We start from the raw sequence: 18,416 nt of genomic DNA, 5'->3' as shown, positions 1-18,416 counted from the left end.
TATACAACATAGATATATAATATATATAATAGAACATTACCCTGCAATAAAAGAAAATGAAATCTTGCCATCTGCAACAAAATAAATGGACCTAGAGAGTATTATCAAAGTGAAATAAATCAAAGACAAATATTATGTGATTTAACTTTTATGTGGTATCTAAAAAAAAAACAAAACAAATGCACAAACAAAATCAGAAACAGACTCATAAATACAGGGAACAAAATGATGGTTGCCGGAGGGAAGGGGGCTGAGAGGACAGACAAAACAGGTGAAGGGGATTAAGAAGTACAAACTTCCAGTCACAAAATAAGTAAGTCGTGGGGATGAAAAGTAAATCATGGGGAATATAGTCAATATTATAATTTTGTATGGGATATACAACGAGTAATGTATAGAATTGTGGAATCACTACGTTGTACATTGGAAACTAATATAACATTGTATGTCAACTATAATTAAAAAAAAAAAACACAGTTGTCAGCAACAGTTACTACCAAAATGTAGAGGACAAAGTATTCACAAATTTTATGTGGAAATAAATGCCATTAAGCCACATGTAGCTATTCACCAAACCAACTATACCAACAGCTACAACACAAACAGCATTATCAACTATGTACATAACACTGAAAGAAAAATGTATCTTTGTCAAATCTGGCTAATGTCCACAGGAATTTAAAAATAGTTAACTACAATTCATTAAGAGCTCTAATAATTAATTTCTCTTTTGTCAAGAAAACTAATTTGTTTACTTAAGATTATTCATCTTGATTACATCTGTTTCTAGTCAGAAATACAGATATATTTAAACCACAGAACTGAATGTCTGGATTCTCACACATCAGTGATCCTAGTTCAGGCAACGCTCTTGTGCTCATACATATGACCAAGGAACATGCCTTACTTAAACTAACAAATGATCAAACAAAAAAATATAATGCCCTAAACATTTGCCAGTTCAAATTTCAGCTGCATTCTGCCGCTTATGCATACAAAATGTGAATAAAACTTAAAAAATACTATCTGCTAACATGGACTCGCACTGTCAAAGTGCGAGTGTACCTAACAGTACACTGCATCATATGTAAATAATGAGAACACTTAGAAAAAAACATTTTAGGAAATACTTTTATAACTGAAATTTTCTCAGTGGGTTTTTACATTCCATCCACAGAGACTAGATCACTTTTTGAACAACAATTTTATAAGATTTTAAAATTCTCTGTGCAGCACTTAGTATCCTTTTAGTAATGGCATAATAAAACATAGACTGTTAGACCTGGATCCAAGATTTCGTCTTGTCCAGTGTTTGTCAAACTTCTCTAGTTAAGTAATGCCATGGGCATTACTTTATATTTCATGTTAAAGTTTTTTTTTTAAAGAAGTGAAAATTTTAAGATAAAAACAGACCAGTGGAGAGCTACTCAAATTTAAGATGAAGCAGGGACCCCATACGGCCTCCTGCCATCTGTCTACTCCACCTGCCTTAGGGCTCCAGGTGTGAAAACTAATCTACTTCAACTTCATCATGTGAATAATAACTCATGTTGTTCTTTAGGCCTATTTGCCCCAATTCATTCATTTTTATTTTACAATTTTGGAGTCTTTTGCTGCCTTGTATTTGCTACAAATACATATCTCTTTACCAAAACCTTAAGAATGTGCCATCATTTCTTTTTTTCTGTAAGGCTACTATAGGTTCACATACTACTTAAATTCGGTCTCAAGCATTAGATATACACTAAGTACATGCTTGTCCGGTGCCTAGTTTGAAATGACCACATAATATATCTGCCTTAATAGCTTATTTTTCTTTAACCTCAACTATCTAATAGCTCTACTCAGAAAAGGTAGAGTAATAGGAAAAAATCTCATCCTATAGGATTTTATACGACGTGAGTGCTTTGCGATTCAAATCAGTTTCTTAGGAATAATGAAACAGTTCTCAGTACAGGGCAAAAGTAGCAGGCTGACAGAGTGCACGATTCACACTGATATGAAAATGAAGATAAAGACTTCTGGAAAGGGGTGACATACCCACTGGAACCATGTCCTGGTACTGTGGCCTACTGACTGTATTGAATGTACTCGATGGCCTGGGAAGAACTGGGGGTCCTGTATGTCGAGAATCTTCTCCCACCTGCAAACAGAAGCATCATTTATGTTCTGCACCAACATCCAGGATGGTTTAAATCAGCACACCAGGTCTAGTTCTTCAAAATACTTGACAACAAGCATTAAGTACCAACTGATCAGAACGGATGCCAGCTGAGGAGCTGACACAGGGTTCTCAAAATCTCTGCTTTCGTGGCTGAATTCAGGGGAGGGGTTGGGACATCTATGTCCTTGGGCGGGGCTGGGGCAGAAGCCATTTACCAAGTGGTACAGAGCTAGTTCCATAGGTGTACAATTATTGGGGCTGTAGAAGCTAAAGAGGAGACTTGTTCATCAGGAATAACGTCTGTTTGACGGAACAAAAACCTGCAACAATACTTTGGCGAGACCACCTGGGAAGTACCAGTACCAGGTTATCCCTTCTTTTGGCCAAGGCAGGTCAGGGAATTCCCTGCTCAGGGGAGGCTGAAGAGCAGCCGGCGTCGTGTGGGGCTCTGAGTTGGTGTATTATCTCCTTAGAAGCAATTTTACATGCCTATTAGAGCACCTAGTACAACAGCTCTTTCTGGTTTGAACCTCCCACACCAGGCGGCTAATCATAGCAGGTGTGAAAGAGCTAAATAGGGCTCCCCTAACCTGAATTATTTATTGTACCTATTATAGATTGAGAAACTCATACATACAAGTCCATCAACAAAAATGCCCTTTAACAGCCTTCTCAGTAAACCTGAGCGTTGCTTTAGCTTCTGTTTTAGCAGCCCTTCCCCATATTACAGGAGTCTTTGCAGACAACAGTAGAAAGGAAGCATGAGAGAGTAAGAGGGGAGAAAGGCAAAATAACATAGGAGATTTATAAATTGGTACTTTTAAAATAGAGCTTCTCCTCCCACTCACTCAAACCTTCACAACCATTTTATCACATTGTAGCTGTGAGGTGTTTGGTGAGGGTTTTTCTAAAGGCCCGAAAACTAAAAATACCGTTCGCACTCTACACTGCTTATTTATCCTTCAAGAATGCTCTCACTCATTCTTTACAGTGTAGTTCAAAGACTTCCCTTCTGGTAAAGCTGACTTAAAATGTACCCTTCTCTGAGCTCCCACAGCACTTGGTATATATTTCTTAAGCAGCTGCCATTATTACCATTTTATAAAGCATTTTCATTCATATTTTTATTAGTATTACGGTTAGTTTCATGTATTTGCTCCTTAATAAGAACAAGGAACATATGTTATTTGCATCCTTTCCACCAACCGTTATGTTTCTAGACTGCCAGTGTTTGGTAAGAATTACTTTGTTGGATGGAAGATATGTCAACATTTCTACTCCCTGTAATATTTGCTAAATGAGGATAAGAGAGTAGATGGGAAGACTCTGTGTATGATTAGAAGTTTCTCGCTCTGCTTCTCTTGAATTACTGGTTTAAAGAATAAAGTCAGCCGCTCTCAGAGGAGTTTCAATCATTAATGACACCTTGTTTGTCAGTCACAGAACTTAATCATTTCAATACATGAACATATACTTTCACTCCTGTCAGTATGTGGTCATGCGTCAGTATTTCCCAGGACAGACAAATGTCTTCTCTTCTACACCCCACTTCTTCAAACCAGACCGTCAGACAGGGGGCAAGACCAGATAAGGGTGTGGAGCACTGCAGGCCATGAGGCTTCCAACAGCTGTGCCAGAAAGCACATTCCCGTCAATGGTCTGACAAGGCTGCAGCGGACCGCTGAGTCTTTATGGGGTTATCTCTGTTCCACGGCTCAGTCTCCAACAACACGAAGAGATATCCTCACTTAAATTTGAATGTGTACCTTAGGATCCCTCTACCACAACAGGCTACTACTAGACCACGGAAATAACTCAAGTGCTGAGGCAGAGGAATTGAAAGAAAAAGGAGGGTAGCTGTTAATCTTATGCACGTAGTCGGACCAGACCCAGCAGCCAGTTCCATACTGTGAAGTCAAGATAAGGCAAGTGGCTAAAGTGCACTGGCCTTGTGATAAAGTCAGGCAGGGCCCTAATTATGGTCCGTATCACACACAAGGTCCAAAGGTGAGAGTTCTGTTCTGTTTTTAAGATGAATGCTGTTCGCATCATACAGTTCACCACTAATGGTTTCTATGGCAGCAAAGTAAAGATTTATTAACCACTCATAAAACATAAATATTTCTGTGCATACCTCATCCTGCAATAGATTTATATATCACTTTTATATGAGCTTCTCAAGCATACTCTTCTATGTCTGCACTTACAATCAGCAAACACACAAGTATGTAAATCATGAGGGGAAATTCCAAGAGCAGAATTCTGATGAATCAAATCCAGTTATTTATCACATTCATAATTTTTCTTATAAGAGAGACTACAAAAATATTTGACTTACAATATAATACTGAAAATATAATATGCACACATACATGGAAAAGGCATGCAGGAAAAGAATCTTAATGCTTTTTGCCTGAGCAAATTTTTAGAAACAATGTAAACCAAGCGATGATAAACATTCAAAGCATAAGCCAATATTAAAGAAAAAAAAAGTTGACCTAAAACATTCCTTTCATTTAAGCTGCTAAAGAAAAAGGACAACAGGAAGTGATTATTTCGTTTTTTGTTTTTTGTTTTTTGTTGTTAGGCTATTTGAGAGCCCCCACGTGGTTACCACGGGTCACTGCAAGCCAGCAAAGTTAGAGCGTGGTAGACCTTTTTAGTAATTCTTAATTCTGCCCATGTTTTCTGGGCTCTTAGCTACATGAATCAACTCTCAGATATATGGTGATTTTAATGAATATTAGTGAGGATACCACAACCCCATAGCATTGACTGAAGATTTTAATCCAATCCAGCAACCCTCACTAAAAAACCTCCCTGTATATAACTGACATATAGCCCACTAAAAGTTACATTTCGATCCTTTTGCAGTTCATAAGTGTGATGATTGGGTGTTACGCCTCTGTGTGACATGAGCCTCCCTCAAACCTTGTTACCACTCGGCACATTACCCATCTGACGTGAAAAAAAAGTTACATTTATTTTTTCCTATGAAGCTGTCCTTAGGTATGCAAAAGGGTTTACCATTATCCTCTCTGGAACATCTCATAACATTAAGAATTTTCTCTCACCATCTTCTGAATGTAAAAAATTCTCTACATTCTTCAATCTTTCCTCAGATATCCGTCTTTTAAAATTTGTAAATTAGGCTCTGTGTATTTCCAGAGAAGCCCTGTCAACATTCCAACACTTTTCAGTCTCCAACTGATAATCTGTAAACCAAACTAGGAAAACAAAACAGAATAATAATAAAAAGCCAGCCCAGTTCCACAGCCACCACATCCCCGTGGCTTCCACGAAGCCCTACCGGGGGGTGTGGGGCGTGAGGCGTGGGACTCACCTCGCCCGCGCTGTGGCTGCGTTGCCTCGTCAGGTGCTGCCGATGAACCAGCGCGCTCGTGGGTCTACTGCTCTGGAGTGGGAGCCGGGGATCGATAAAAGTGGTGGTGCGGGAGTTGTGGTCGACAAAAAATGCCTAGGAAACAATCCCCTCAGTAAGTAGTCAATTCGTGCCCCACACTTGTCTTCGCTGACCTACGACTGCACACGTTCAGGTAAAGACTCACTTTCGAGTAAGGATCTTAGCTCCATTTTCTCATAATTTTAATCTTTGGGGAGCATTATTCCCGGTTTTAGGAAATACTTTAAGAGATAGTCATCAAAGATAGAATCTTAGAAAGGAACTATATGAAAGGACACTTGGGCTTCTCTTAACTGGTGCTCTTTAAGTTCTTACTGCTGTGGATGGTTATTACAAAGTTCTTACCACCTGACAGTTCAACCTCATTGACGTCTCCTACACTGTCAGCTCCAGTCTCCCCACTTTCCCAGGGTAGTGTCTTCCCCATTTGTCCCATCCCAGCCTGCTGACCATCCTACTATTTCAGGGTTTTCTCTTATACATACAAATATTAATTGTCTTCAGTTGTTCCAAATCTCTACAACTTTATTCATTTAACCGGTACCTCAGTATCGAATATTTTTTCTAAATGTTTTGATTACATCACTGCTCCAATCCAAAGCTTCCACTGGCTACCCATTATCTAGAAAAAACATTCCGACTCCTTGGTAGTTTTCCAACATTTTAAAATTTCCTTCCCATTTGCCTTTCCAGTTTAATAGTTGATCACACATTCCATACAAATTCTATCACCTATGATGACTTTGGGCAAGTCACTTAAGTTCTCTGAGCTGTAGATTTCTTATAAAAACACATGTCCCTCATTCATAATAAACATGCCTCTCCCCATACTGCGAAAGGAGGGAGGAATCATGTCTATGGTGTTTACTGCAGAATCCCTGATGATGTGAAATCAAGAATGAGCATAAACCGTTTCCCTCACTGTTGCAGTAAGGACTGCATGTAATGTAGAAAAGCCTTTTAAAATTCTTTTTGTTTAATTTTGAAGCTCTGCACCAGTGCTATTCATCGTTGTCATTAGGAGCCAAATGGTATAAGCCTTCAAAGTAAAATTCGCTCTAGGGAATAACGAAGCCCATTATCTCAAAGACAATTAGAAATGTAAGTTTTCCATGATCAGATAAAGTTTATTAGGTCATCAAGATAAAAAAGACTATTAGGAGAGCCGGGAGACACATTACCTATCAGTCTAGTGTCAGGACACACGATATATGGTAATAACCTAAGTGAATAAGAACTGACTTCTCAAACTGATGGAGCTCAGTTAACAAAGTACCTTAAAGACTAGGAATGAAAACACCTAGACAAATCCCAGGTTTAGATGATATATTTATGTCTATTAAAAAAAATCACCTTTCCATTATAAAATAAAATATTTCTGTATATACATAATCAGGAAACAGGCAAAACAATTTGTAGGTAGCTCCCAAATAGGAAAAAAAAATTATTTCTTTGTAAGGAAATAACTTTAAACAGTAGATGCACTAGAAAACAAAGCAGAAAAATACACTGATTGAGAATTCTTGCCAGTCCCTTCTTTCAATATCTGATTTCCAGGCACAAAGACTGAATTAAGTGGAAGTCTTGTAGGAGATGATGCCATCAGCCTCACATCCCTGGGTAATGCTTTTTCCTAACATGTCAGGTGGAACATCTGTCTTCTCTGATCTTGTGAAACAAAAACCAAAAAACACCAGTGATAAACTCTATATAGGCTTATATTGGCAGGTGGATCCCAAATGTGACACTGGTCCCCATTTGATTTGGGCTTCTAATACACTTGTACATCATTTCTGCCACTATTCAAAATGTCATATAACAGAAATTAAATTATTTTTACAAATGGACATTTCAAAATAATAGATAGTATAATAAGCCATGCATTTTTATGAAATTAAGATTAAGTTTTTATTATTAAAACAATAATATAAGCCATGTTTTTTGGAAGAATACAAAGAGTACTAAAATAGAATTGCCTCTTTACTCTACCTAATTTCCTAGGAATGTTTTGAAGGGATGGGTAGCAATTTAGAGGTAACAATGATGCACTTGTAATTATAAGGACAAATGGGTGTGTACATCTAGGTCAGCTGTGATTTACACGTAGTGTCATAGTATAATTTGATGTTAAGAGGCTTGTCTAAAACCAATTCTCTAAAGAATTATACTGTAAATGCCCCAAGGGCAAGGACTCTTTCTTACTCATCCTGTTATCCCCAGTAGCTTTTGGGACTGCATCTGGGGGAAAGATGGGGGCTTAGTAAATAATAAAACTCTAAAATGCTAATATCTTGACTAAAGGAAAGAGAGAAAACTCACAATGAGCTAATCAAGTAATAAAAGTCACATTCTTTTACATAAGCATAGAAATACTTAAAGATCTTAAAAAAATAAATGATGTGTGTGTGTGTATGTGTGTTAGGTGAAAAGCATGGAGAGCTAAAGACTATAAAACCACAGATAGGATAGAAGTTTTTAAAACATCCCATCATAGATATGAATAAACTACCAAGCTAAAACTTGAGAAGTGGGAGGCAAAGTAGTAATTAAATGGTTGGGATCTAAAAAAAAAAGACAAGGCTGGCTCTGAGAGCTGGCTCCACCACTTGCTAGTGACATAACCTTGAGCAAACTACTTAACCTTTTTAAACCACAATTTCTTTTCTGTGAAATGGGGATAATAACACCAACATCAAAGGAAGGTTAAATGAGATGGTTCTTATAAATTTTTTTAACATAGTGCCTGTGACCTCTTAAATGTTACTATTATTAGCACTAATAATAAGTTTTAACTTCTAAGACGTTTTTTGCAGGATCACAATGCTTCTTGCTCCATTCCATACACAAGGGTCAAAAAAATGGAGAACTAGGGCAACTAGACTTCCTGAGCTCCCTGTAAGTGTATGTGGCCCAGACGAAGTCATGGTCAATGACATGTAAACAGTGTCCCATGATACTTCTGGAAAGCCTCCTTACAAGGAGATTTTTACAAGGTCAAGCCCTCACCTGTCCATATTTTATGCTCCCTGAGATAAGGATGTAATTGCTGGAGCTCCAGCAGCCATACAGAACCATAAAGATGGCTGAGCAAAAGTTGGAAGAGGCCAAGGCTCTCACAATTTGGCAAATCACCTTGAAGCCCCAGACTGCCCACTTCTGAACTCCTTTACATGAGTGAATAAAATCTTGTATATTAAACTCTGTCACAATGCAGCCAGAACAAATCCTAACTGATACACTGAAGTCTCCACAATGCAGAGGAAATATGGTCTTTCTAAAATTCAAAGCATAGAAGAACACATAAACCAGCAACCACCATTATAAATAAAGATTTTCATTATTCAATAAATAACAATATCTCACTGTTGTTCACCTTCAATATAGTTGGTTAATAGTTCTGATTTAAGTGAGATGTATTGCCGGGAACCTATAAAGCCAGGATTTGTGTTTTTTGGGGTTTTTTAAAATTAATTAATTAATTTATTTTTATAATAATTTTTTCTTAGGTTATGTTAGTCACCATACAGTATATCCTTAGTTTTTGATGTAACGTTCCATGATTCATTATTTGCGTATAACACCCAGTGCACCATGCAATACGTGCCCTCCTTAATACCCATCACCGGCCTAACCCAATCCCCCACCACCCTGCCCTCTGAAGCCCTCAGTTTGTTTCCCAGAGTCCACAGTCTCTCATGGTTCATTCCCCCTCTGTTTACCCCCTTCATTCTTCCCTTCCTTCTCCTATCAATCTTCCTATTTCTTTTTTTTTTTTTTAAAGATTTTATTTATTTATTTGACAGAGATAGAGACAGCCAGCGAGAGAGGGAACACAAGCAGGGGGAGTGGGAGAGGAAGAAGCAGGCTCACAGCGGAGGAGCCTGATGTGGGGCTCGATCCCATAACGCCGGGATCACGCCCTGAGCCGAAGGCAGACGCTTAACCGCTGTGCCACCCAGGCGCCCCCAATCTTCCTATTTCTTATGTTGTGAAACCTATGATAATTGTCTTTCTCTGCTTGACTTATTTCACTTAGCATCATCTCCTCCAGTCCTGTCCATGTTGCTGCAAATGTGTAATCGTTCTTTCTGATGAATAAAGCCAGGATTTGAACTTATCTTTCTGTCTGACTCTAAAGCCCAATGAGTAGCACCTCTTTCCCCGCGGTCTACTTTTCATGTATCTTTTTGTTTCCATTTTGCTTTCTGCTCCCTATCTTTTCCTTTTCATTTTCCTCCCACTACACTCATACCTTAAGCTGTACATGATTTTAGAAAGCATTTAAATATTTATTGAATTAGGCTGGCAGTAACAGCCACTCATTGGCTGGCCCTTAACACTGTTTCACCACTGAAAAGGCCGCTACTAATGTCAGACAGTAAACTGTACACTCTCCAAAATTTGCATCACTGACCAGTTGGAGGCATGGCTGTGGGTGGGGAATAGGGGCTATTTGTATCCCACAAAGGGTTCAGTTTCAGAGTCAAATAGAATGTGCATATTGTTGACACATGCTTTTCAAGTCTGCCAAGTACTTGGGGAGAAAGGTCTTGATTAAGACCTCTATCAAAATCCTATCACTAGAGCACTAACAGAATGCAGGGCAAAGAAACAAGTACTTGGCATGCATTTTGCCTTTGCCCCACCCACTGTGTGACCATGGACAGGTTTCCTTGGTGCTTTGCTTTATCCACATAAAGGGGACGACTCAGGTCACAGTTGCGTTGTGAAATATGTATTCTACTTTAAAGTAGAAAAAAGCATAGAAAAATTACTGTGCAAAATTTAGGTTTGCCATTTCTATTTGTGACACACAAATCAATTATGTCAGAAAAGTGGGTCACTTTCCCACAGGATATCCTAAGTAGTTCAGGCCAGTATTGAAGTTGACCTAGTATTTCTTTTTTTTAATTTGGGTTCATTTTTTTATGTCACCATCTCGAATAGCCTGCCTTTATTTATGAAAACACTTCACATGCATTAATAAATTCTGTGTGGGTAAATAGCATGTTGAGAATGTAGACTATACGAAAAAAACAGTTGTATCAAAAAAAATGGGTCTTTTTCAGATTAGCCATAGCAAAGCAAATTTTGAACAACATAGATTCCCTACTGTTAAGTTTTAGTAAGGAAACTGACTCAAGCTTCACAGTGCTGGGCCAACTAAGACTAACAGCACGGTCAAAAACCGAAAGGAGTGCAAATACACAAATTCAACTCTCATTGGAAAACCTTCTTCCCTTTCATTGCTTCAGGGCATGGTCGAGTCAGGAAACATGGGCTGGTTGGAGCCAAGTGGTATTTTAGTGAGGCCAAACAAAATACGCTTCTCTCTTTACACAATTCTTTCTTTTTATTTTTTTAAGCTTCTATTATTTTAAGAAAAGGAAAAGCCATCAGTATTTGTGAAGAAATACCAACCTCAGCCTCAACAAATCTAAGTTACAGAAGTTTGAAATTGTTTCCAGTTAACATTCTGCCAAACCAGGAATCCATATTAAAAAGACCATATAAACCAAATAAAACAAGCACTTGTAACTATGCTACACAAAGAAGATCAGATCTTCTATCTTCTTCTAAAGAGCTATGGAAAAAGCAGGCCATTCAAGATGGTGGCACAGGAAGACCCTGAACTCATTCCTCCCACAGACACAACAAATCTACAACTACATATGAAACAATTCCTTCTGAAAAAAAACCACAAGAACGAGCTGAACAGCTACTCTACAACAAAGGATAAAAGGGTCACACTGAGATGGGTAGGAGAGGCAGAGATCTTGCCAAAAATTCCACCCCCAGTGTAGCAACCATTGGGAGGGGGCTCACGATAGAACTCCTCCATCAGGGGTTTTTGCCTCACATCAGGCACCCCAACCCCTGGGACCTGCACTGGAGAAACAAACTCCCAAAACATCTGGCTTGGAAAACCAACAAGACTTACATCCAGAGGAACCATAGGGCTGTAGGGAAAAGAGATTCTGCTCTTAAAGGGCTGTGTGCAGACTCACTTACCCTGGGATCCAGCACAAAAAAAAAAAAAAAAAAAAAAAAGCAGTTTGGAAAGAGCCTAGAGCATATGTGAAGAAATTCATTCATTAATCTCAAAGCATCTGCCAGGGGGCAAAAGCTTGTTGGGACTCTCTCCAGGAATGGAGGTACTCATAGATGCCATTTTTGCACTCTCACTTTGACTTGCTAAAGCCAACCCTCTACCCCCACCCTCCCTTATTCCCTCACACTGCTACCACTAGTGGCCAGAGGCAGCAGGTGAGCACCCTATGCCCTCTCACTGCTTTTGCAGCCCTGTCTCCTTCCCAGCTTCCCCTACAGCTCTCCAAAGCCAGTGGGTGTGGGCAGCCCAAACAAGGGATAGCCATTGAGTACTGGACTCTGGTGGCCAGGGGAGATTGCATTTCTGGACCCCATGGAGCTGAAACAAATTGAGAGGTAACTTGAAAGACAATCAAGAAGCAGAGCAAGTTTAAATGATAAGGTTAATTGTCCACACAGGGACACCCCTTCAAGACTGGGAGACACAGCTGTTTTGCCCAACACATGGAAACAAACACAGAGAGTCAAGCAAAATGAAGCAGAGGAATATGTTCCAAATGAAAGAACAAGAAAAAATTCCAGTAAAACACATTAACAAAATGGAGATAAGTAATTTATCTGACAAAGAGTTCAAAGTAAGGGTCAAAAGATGCTCACTGAACTTAGCAAAATGGATGAACATCGAGAAAACTTCAACAAAGAAACAGAAAATATAAGAAAATACCAAAGAGCAGTCACAGAGCTGAAGAATACAATAACTGACCAATAGCTGAATACAATAACTGAAAATACATTAGAGGGATTCAACAGCAGACTAGATGAAGTAGAAGAATCAGTGATTTGGAAGACAGGATAGTGGGACTCACTCAAACAGAGCAGCAAAAAGAAAATAGTTTTTAAAAGTGAAGATAGCTTAAAGGACCTACAGGACAACATCAAGCAAAATAACATTTGCATTTTAGGGGAGCCCAGAAGGAGAAGAGAAAGAAAAGAGCTGAAAACCCATTTGAAGAAATAATGGCTGAAAACTTCCCTAACCCAAGGAAGGAAACACATCTAGACGCAGGAAGTCCAGAGAATGCCAAACAAGATGAACCCAAAAGACCCACACTAAGATACATTATAATTTAAATGTCAAAAGTTAAAGAGAAAATCTTAAAAGTAGCAAGAGAAAAACAACTTATTACACAAGGGAACCCCTATAAGACAATCAGCAGATTTTTGAAGAGAAGTAGAGAGGCCAATAGGGAATGATATGATGTATTTAAAATGCTGAAAGGAAAAAACTTGCGACGAAGAATACTCTACCTGGAATGTTTATCATTCAGAATTGAAATATAAAGAATTTTCCAGACAAGCAAAAGTGAAAGGAGTTTATTACCAATAAACTGGCTCTGCAAACCCAAAAGAAAGGGCACTGATTAGTAATAAGAAATCATACAACAGAAAAATCTCACTGGTAAAAGTAAATATATAGTAAAGGAAGCAGATTAATCACTTATAAAGGTAGTATACAGGTTAAAAGACAAAAGTAGTAAAATAACTATTAACTATGATAATTAGTTAAGAGATACATAAAATGTGACATCAAAAATGTAAAATGGGGAGTGTAAAAATGCAGTTTTAGAATGCATTCAAACAACTCGCTATCAACATAAAATATGTATTATATATATTACATAGACTGTTTTATATGAGCCTTATTGTAACCACAAAGTGAAAACCTATAGTAGATATGCAAAAGATCATGAGAAAGGAATCTGAGCATTACACTACAGAAAACATTCAAACCACAAGGAAAAGAAAGAAGAGAAGAAGGAAGGAACAGAAAGAAACTTCAAAAAGCCAGAAAATAAACAAAATGGCAATAAGTACATATCTATCAATAATTACTTTAAATATAAATGGACTAAATTCTCCAATCAGAAGGCACAGAAGGACTGAATGGATAAAAACACAAGACCTATCTATATGTTGTCTACAAAGGACTCACCTTAGATATAAGGGCACATACAGACTGAAAGCGAAGGGATGAAAAAAGATGTTTCATGAAAATAGAAACCAAAAGAAAGCTGCAGCAGCTATACTTACATTGAACAAAACAGACTTCAAAACAAAGATTGTAATAAAAAAATGATGGGCATTACATAATGATAGATTTCATTAAATGATAGATTTCATCAAATCAGAAACGAAAGAGAAGAAATCATAACTACTACCAAAGAAATACAAAAGAATTATGAGAGATATGCCAACAAATAGGAAAACCTAAAAGAAATGGATAGATTCCTAGAAACATACAATCTTCCAAGACTGAATCATGAAGACTTAGAAAATAGGACTGGACTGATTATCAGTAAGGACATTGAATCAATAATCAAAACTCTTCCAACAAACAAAAGTCTAAGACCAGATGACTTTACTGGTAAATTCTACCAAACATTCAAATAATATTTAATACTATCATTCTCAAACTCATCCAAAAAATTGAAAAGGAGGGAATATTTAACAAACTCATTTTGTGAGGACAGAATTACCCAATACCCAAACCAGATAAAGACACCACACAAAAAAAGAAAGTTACAGACCAATATTCCTGATGAGCACAGATGTAAAAATCTTCAAGAATATATTAGCAAACCAAATTCAACAATACATCAAAAGAATCATATACCATGATCAAGGGAGATTTATTCTAAGGATGCAAAAATGGTTCGAAATCTGCATAGCAATCAATGTGATACACCACATTAACAGAATAAAGGATAAAAATCATATGATCATCTCAGAAGATGCATAAAATGCATTTGACAAACTTCAATACCTATTTATGATAAAAAAAAAAAAAAAAACCTCTCCACAGAGTGGGTATAGACGGAATGTACTTCAGCATAATAAATACCATATATGACAACCCCACAGCTAACACCATACTCAATGGTGAAAAGCTAAAAGCTTTTCCCTTAAGATCAGGAAGAAGACAAGGATGCCCACTCTCACCACTTTTGTTCTTAGTATTGGAATTTTATACCTAGTATTGGAAATCCTAGCCAGAGTAATTAGGCAGGAAAAAAAAAAAAAAAGGTATCCATACTGGAAAGGAAGAAGTAAAACTATTACTATTTACTCATCACATGATTTTATATAGAGAAACTCCTCTAGATTCCACTAAAAAACTGTTAGAACTAATAAACAGATTGAGTAAAGTTGCAGGGTAAAAAATCAATAGATAAAAATCTGTTTCATTTTATACACTAACAACAAACTATCAAAAAGAGAAATTAAGAAAACAATATCATTTACAATTGCATCAAAAAGAATAAAATACCTAGGAACAAATTTAATCAAGGAGGAGAAATATGTGTACACTGAAAATCACAAGACATTGATCAAAGAAATTGAAGACACAAATAAATGGAAAGATAGTCCATGCTCATGGATTGAAAAAATTAATATTGTAAAAATGCCCATACTACCCAAAGCAATCTATAGATTGAATGCAATCCCTATCAAAATTCCAATGGCTTTTTCACAGAAGTGGAACAAACAATTCCAAAATCTGGAACCACAAAAGATCCCAAATAAAGCAATCTTAAGAAAGAACAAAGCTGGAATGAATCACACTCTCTAATTTCAAAATCTATTACAAAACTATACTAATCAAAACAGTATGGTATTGGCATAAAAACAGACTTATAGATCAATAGAATAGAGAGCTCAGAAATAAATCAAAGCACATATGGTCAATTAATTTGTGACAAAGGAGTCAAGAATATACAATGGGGAAATAATAGCTTTTTCAATAAGTGGTGTTAGGAAAACTGGACAACCACATGCAAAAGAATGAAACTGGACCACTGTCTTACACCATTCACAAAAATTAACTTAAAGACTTGAATGTAAGATCAGAAACCACAGAACTCCTAGAAAAACACATAAGTGGCAAGTTCCCTGACATCACTCTTTTTTTTTTTTTAAAGATTTTATTTATTTTGACAGAGATAGAGACAGCCAGCGAGAGAGGGAACACAAGCAGGGGGAGTGGGAGAGGAAGAAGCAGATTCACAGCGGAGGAGCCTGATGTGGGGCTCGATCCCATAACGCTGGGATCACGCCCTGAGCCGAAGACAGACGCTTAACCGCTGTGCCACCCAGGCGCCCCCCCTGATATCACTCTTAGTGATATTTTTTTTTGGATCTGATTTCAGAGGTAATGGCAACAAAATTGAAAATAAATAAATGAGACTACATCAAACTTCTGCACAGCAAAGAAAACCATCCGCAAAATAAAAAGGCAACCTACTGAATGGGAGAACATATTGGCAAATCACATGTTCAATAAGAGGTTAATATCCAAAATATATAAATAACTCATACAGCTCAATAACAAAAACAAAAACAATCTGATTTAAAAATGGGCAGAGGATCTGAATAGACATTTTTTTCACAAAGAAGACTATAGATGGCCTGAAAAGATATTCAACATCACTCATCATCAGGGAAATACAAATAAAAATCATAATGTGATATCACTTCACACCTGTCAGAATGGATAGTATCAAAAGAGACAAGAAATAAGAAGTTTCAGCAAGGATGTGGAGAAAACTGGAAGCCTTGTGCATTGTTGGTGAGAATGTAAATTGGGGTGGCCTTTGGAAAACAATATGAAGTTTCCTCAAAAAATTAAAAATTAGAAGTACAATATGATCCAACAGTTCCACTTCTGAGTATCTATCCAAAGAAAATGAAAACACTAATTCAAAAAGGTATATGCAACCCCATGTTTATTGTACCACTATTTACAATAGCCAAATATGGAAACAACCTACATGTCCACTGATGGACAAACGCACAAAGAAGATGTGGTATAGATACATAATGGAATACTATTCAGCCAGAAGAAAAGAATGAAATCTTGCCATTTGTGGCAAAATGAATGGACCTTGAGGGTATTATGCTAAGTGAAATAAGTCAGACAGAAAAAGACAAATTCTATATGATTTCACTTATATGTGGAATTAAAAACAAACAAACAAAACTTACAGATAACAGAGAATAGACTGGTGGTTGCTAGAGCAGGGATGGAGGGTATAAAATGGGTGAAGGAGATCAAGAGATACAAACTTCCAGTTATAAAACATATATCATGAGATATAATGTATACCATGATGACTACAGACAATAATGTATTGCAAATTTGACAGTTGCTAAGAAAATAAATCTTGAAAGTTCTCATTACAAAAAAAATGTCTGTAACTTTGTATGGTGACAGATGGTAACTACACTTATTGTGATCATTTTGCAATGTATACAAATGTGAATCATTCTGTTGTATACCTGAAACTAACATAATGTTGTATGTCAATTACACTTCAATCTAAAAGAAAGGGAGAGCTCTGGAAACAAAAGAACAACAATTTATAAGTTAGAAGCACTGCCTATTGAATCTGTTCTTACTTTTGTCTTCTCTACAAAGGCTTAGAAATGTAAAAAAAAAAAAGTTAATTGAAATCTACCTTAATTTTTATAAAGAATGTATTTACTCACACAGTCTCTCCATTCCAAAATAGAAATCGCTCTGGCTCCCTCCCTAGTATTTCTCCAACTACTAGGACAAATGAGCTATTATTTTCTCTATATTATATCCCAAACAAGAACTCTTAGCAATAGCAGAAATGAAAAGGCTAATGATACAGTTTATTATAAGTAAAAATAGTTATGCTAACGTTTTCCACCACTTGGTTCATTTGGAGGCAATGATCCCAAACATTCCATGACATCTGTATTAGTCATAAAAAAGTTAAAGCAGGTTATTTTGTTACCCTGCTATGATCAGAGACTTAAAGCTGCAAGGAGACAAAACAGGAATCCATGGTGCTCAGGCTAGAGTTCTAGAAACAGTTGGTCAGTTAGCAGATGTGGATAAGCCCAACATTCCCATCACTTTAAATATAAAATGTTAGCAAAAGGATATTTTATGTGTTGGAAGTGATGGTATTTAGGTGTTGGAAATAATAGGAGAGCCAGTGATATGCTGGGGATGGCTTATACCAGCTCATGAGAACTGATTGTGAGATTTTTTTTTTTTTTAAGATTTTATTTATTTATTCGACAGAGATAGAGACAGCCAGCGAGAGAGGGAACACAAGCCGGGGGAGTGGGAGAGGAAGAAGCAGGCTCACAGTGGAGGAGCCTAATGTGGGGCTCGATCCCATAACGCCGGGATCACGCCCTGAGCCGAAGGCAGGAGCTTAACCGCTGTGCCACCCAGGCGCCCCTGATTGTGAGATTTTAAAAGAATATGCTGGCAGCCTGAAATGGCTATGGTGGGGGAATTTACCCCATGAAAAATGGAAATGCTACAAATCAGCCTTCCTCCACACTTCCCCTGGAGAGCTGGTTTTTAAACATTTACCAACACATCACTATAGAAGACTGAGGATGGAGTTATCCAAATCAGCCCATTTTTGGTACAGCAGAAAGTCACTGCCACGAAATCTTAAAATAGCATATTATATTTCATAAAAAAGAGCCAGTAGAGATCATGAAGACAACTGTTAAAAAATAAAAGACAAAGGCCATCTCCATACTTGGATAGTTCCTTCAAGATTCCATGAGTCTAGCGTTTTACTCAGAAATACACTCATAAAACCAATCTCTGCTCTCTTCTCCCCTTCAAAAGGTACACTGTCCCAGAAGTAGTCCTTCCTGTTGCGTTCTATGTGTATTTTTGTGAGTTAGTACTTAATCTAACACATTTTCACCCCATTAAAAATC

At 37.3% G+C, this 18,416-nt stretch overlaps 1 protein-coding gene and 1 non-coding gene across 2 annotated transcripts in view; one reads left to right on the top strand and one right to left on the bottom strand.

The window, feature by feature from the left end:
• Nucleotides 1-18,416, bottom strand: part of LOC103659698 (E3 ubiquitin-protein ligase HECW2) — a 119,606-nt gene that overhangs the window by 68,491 nt on the left and 32,699 nt on the right. Inside the window, exons 7-8 of the mRNA XM_008687289.2 lie at nt 5,508-5,642; nt 2,041-2,143 (exon numbers count right to left, since the gene is read on the bottom strand). Of these exons, the coding sequence (XP_008685511.2) occupies nt 2,041-2,143; nt 5,508-5,642 (238 nt within the window). The remainder of the gene's footprint in view (nt 1-2,040; nt 2,144-5,507; nt 5,643-18,416) is intronic.
• LOC121099961 lies at nt 5,027-5,128 on the top strand. The gene has a single exon (XR_005831687.1). It is a non-coding gene; the product is annotated as a small nucleolar RNA U13 (small nucleolar RNA).

Source organism: Ursus maritimus, unplaced genomic scaffold, assembly GCF_017311325.1.
Source record: "Ursus maritimus isolate PB19 unplaced genomic scaffold, ASM1731132v1 scaffold_1, whole genome shotgun sequence".
Classification (NCBI taxonomy): Eukaryota; Metazoa; Chordata; class Mammalia; order Carnivora; family Ursidae; genus Ursus; species Ursus maritimus.
The sequence above is the reverse complement of the archived record's forward strand: the minus strand, read 5'-3'. Positions and strand labels throughout refer to the sequence as shown.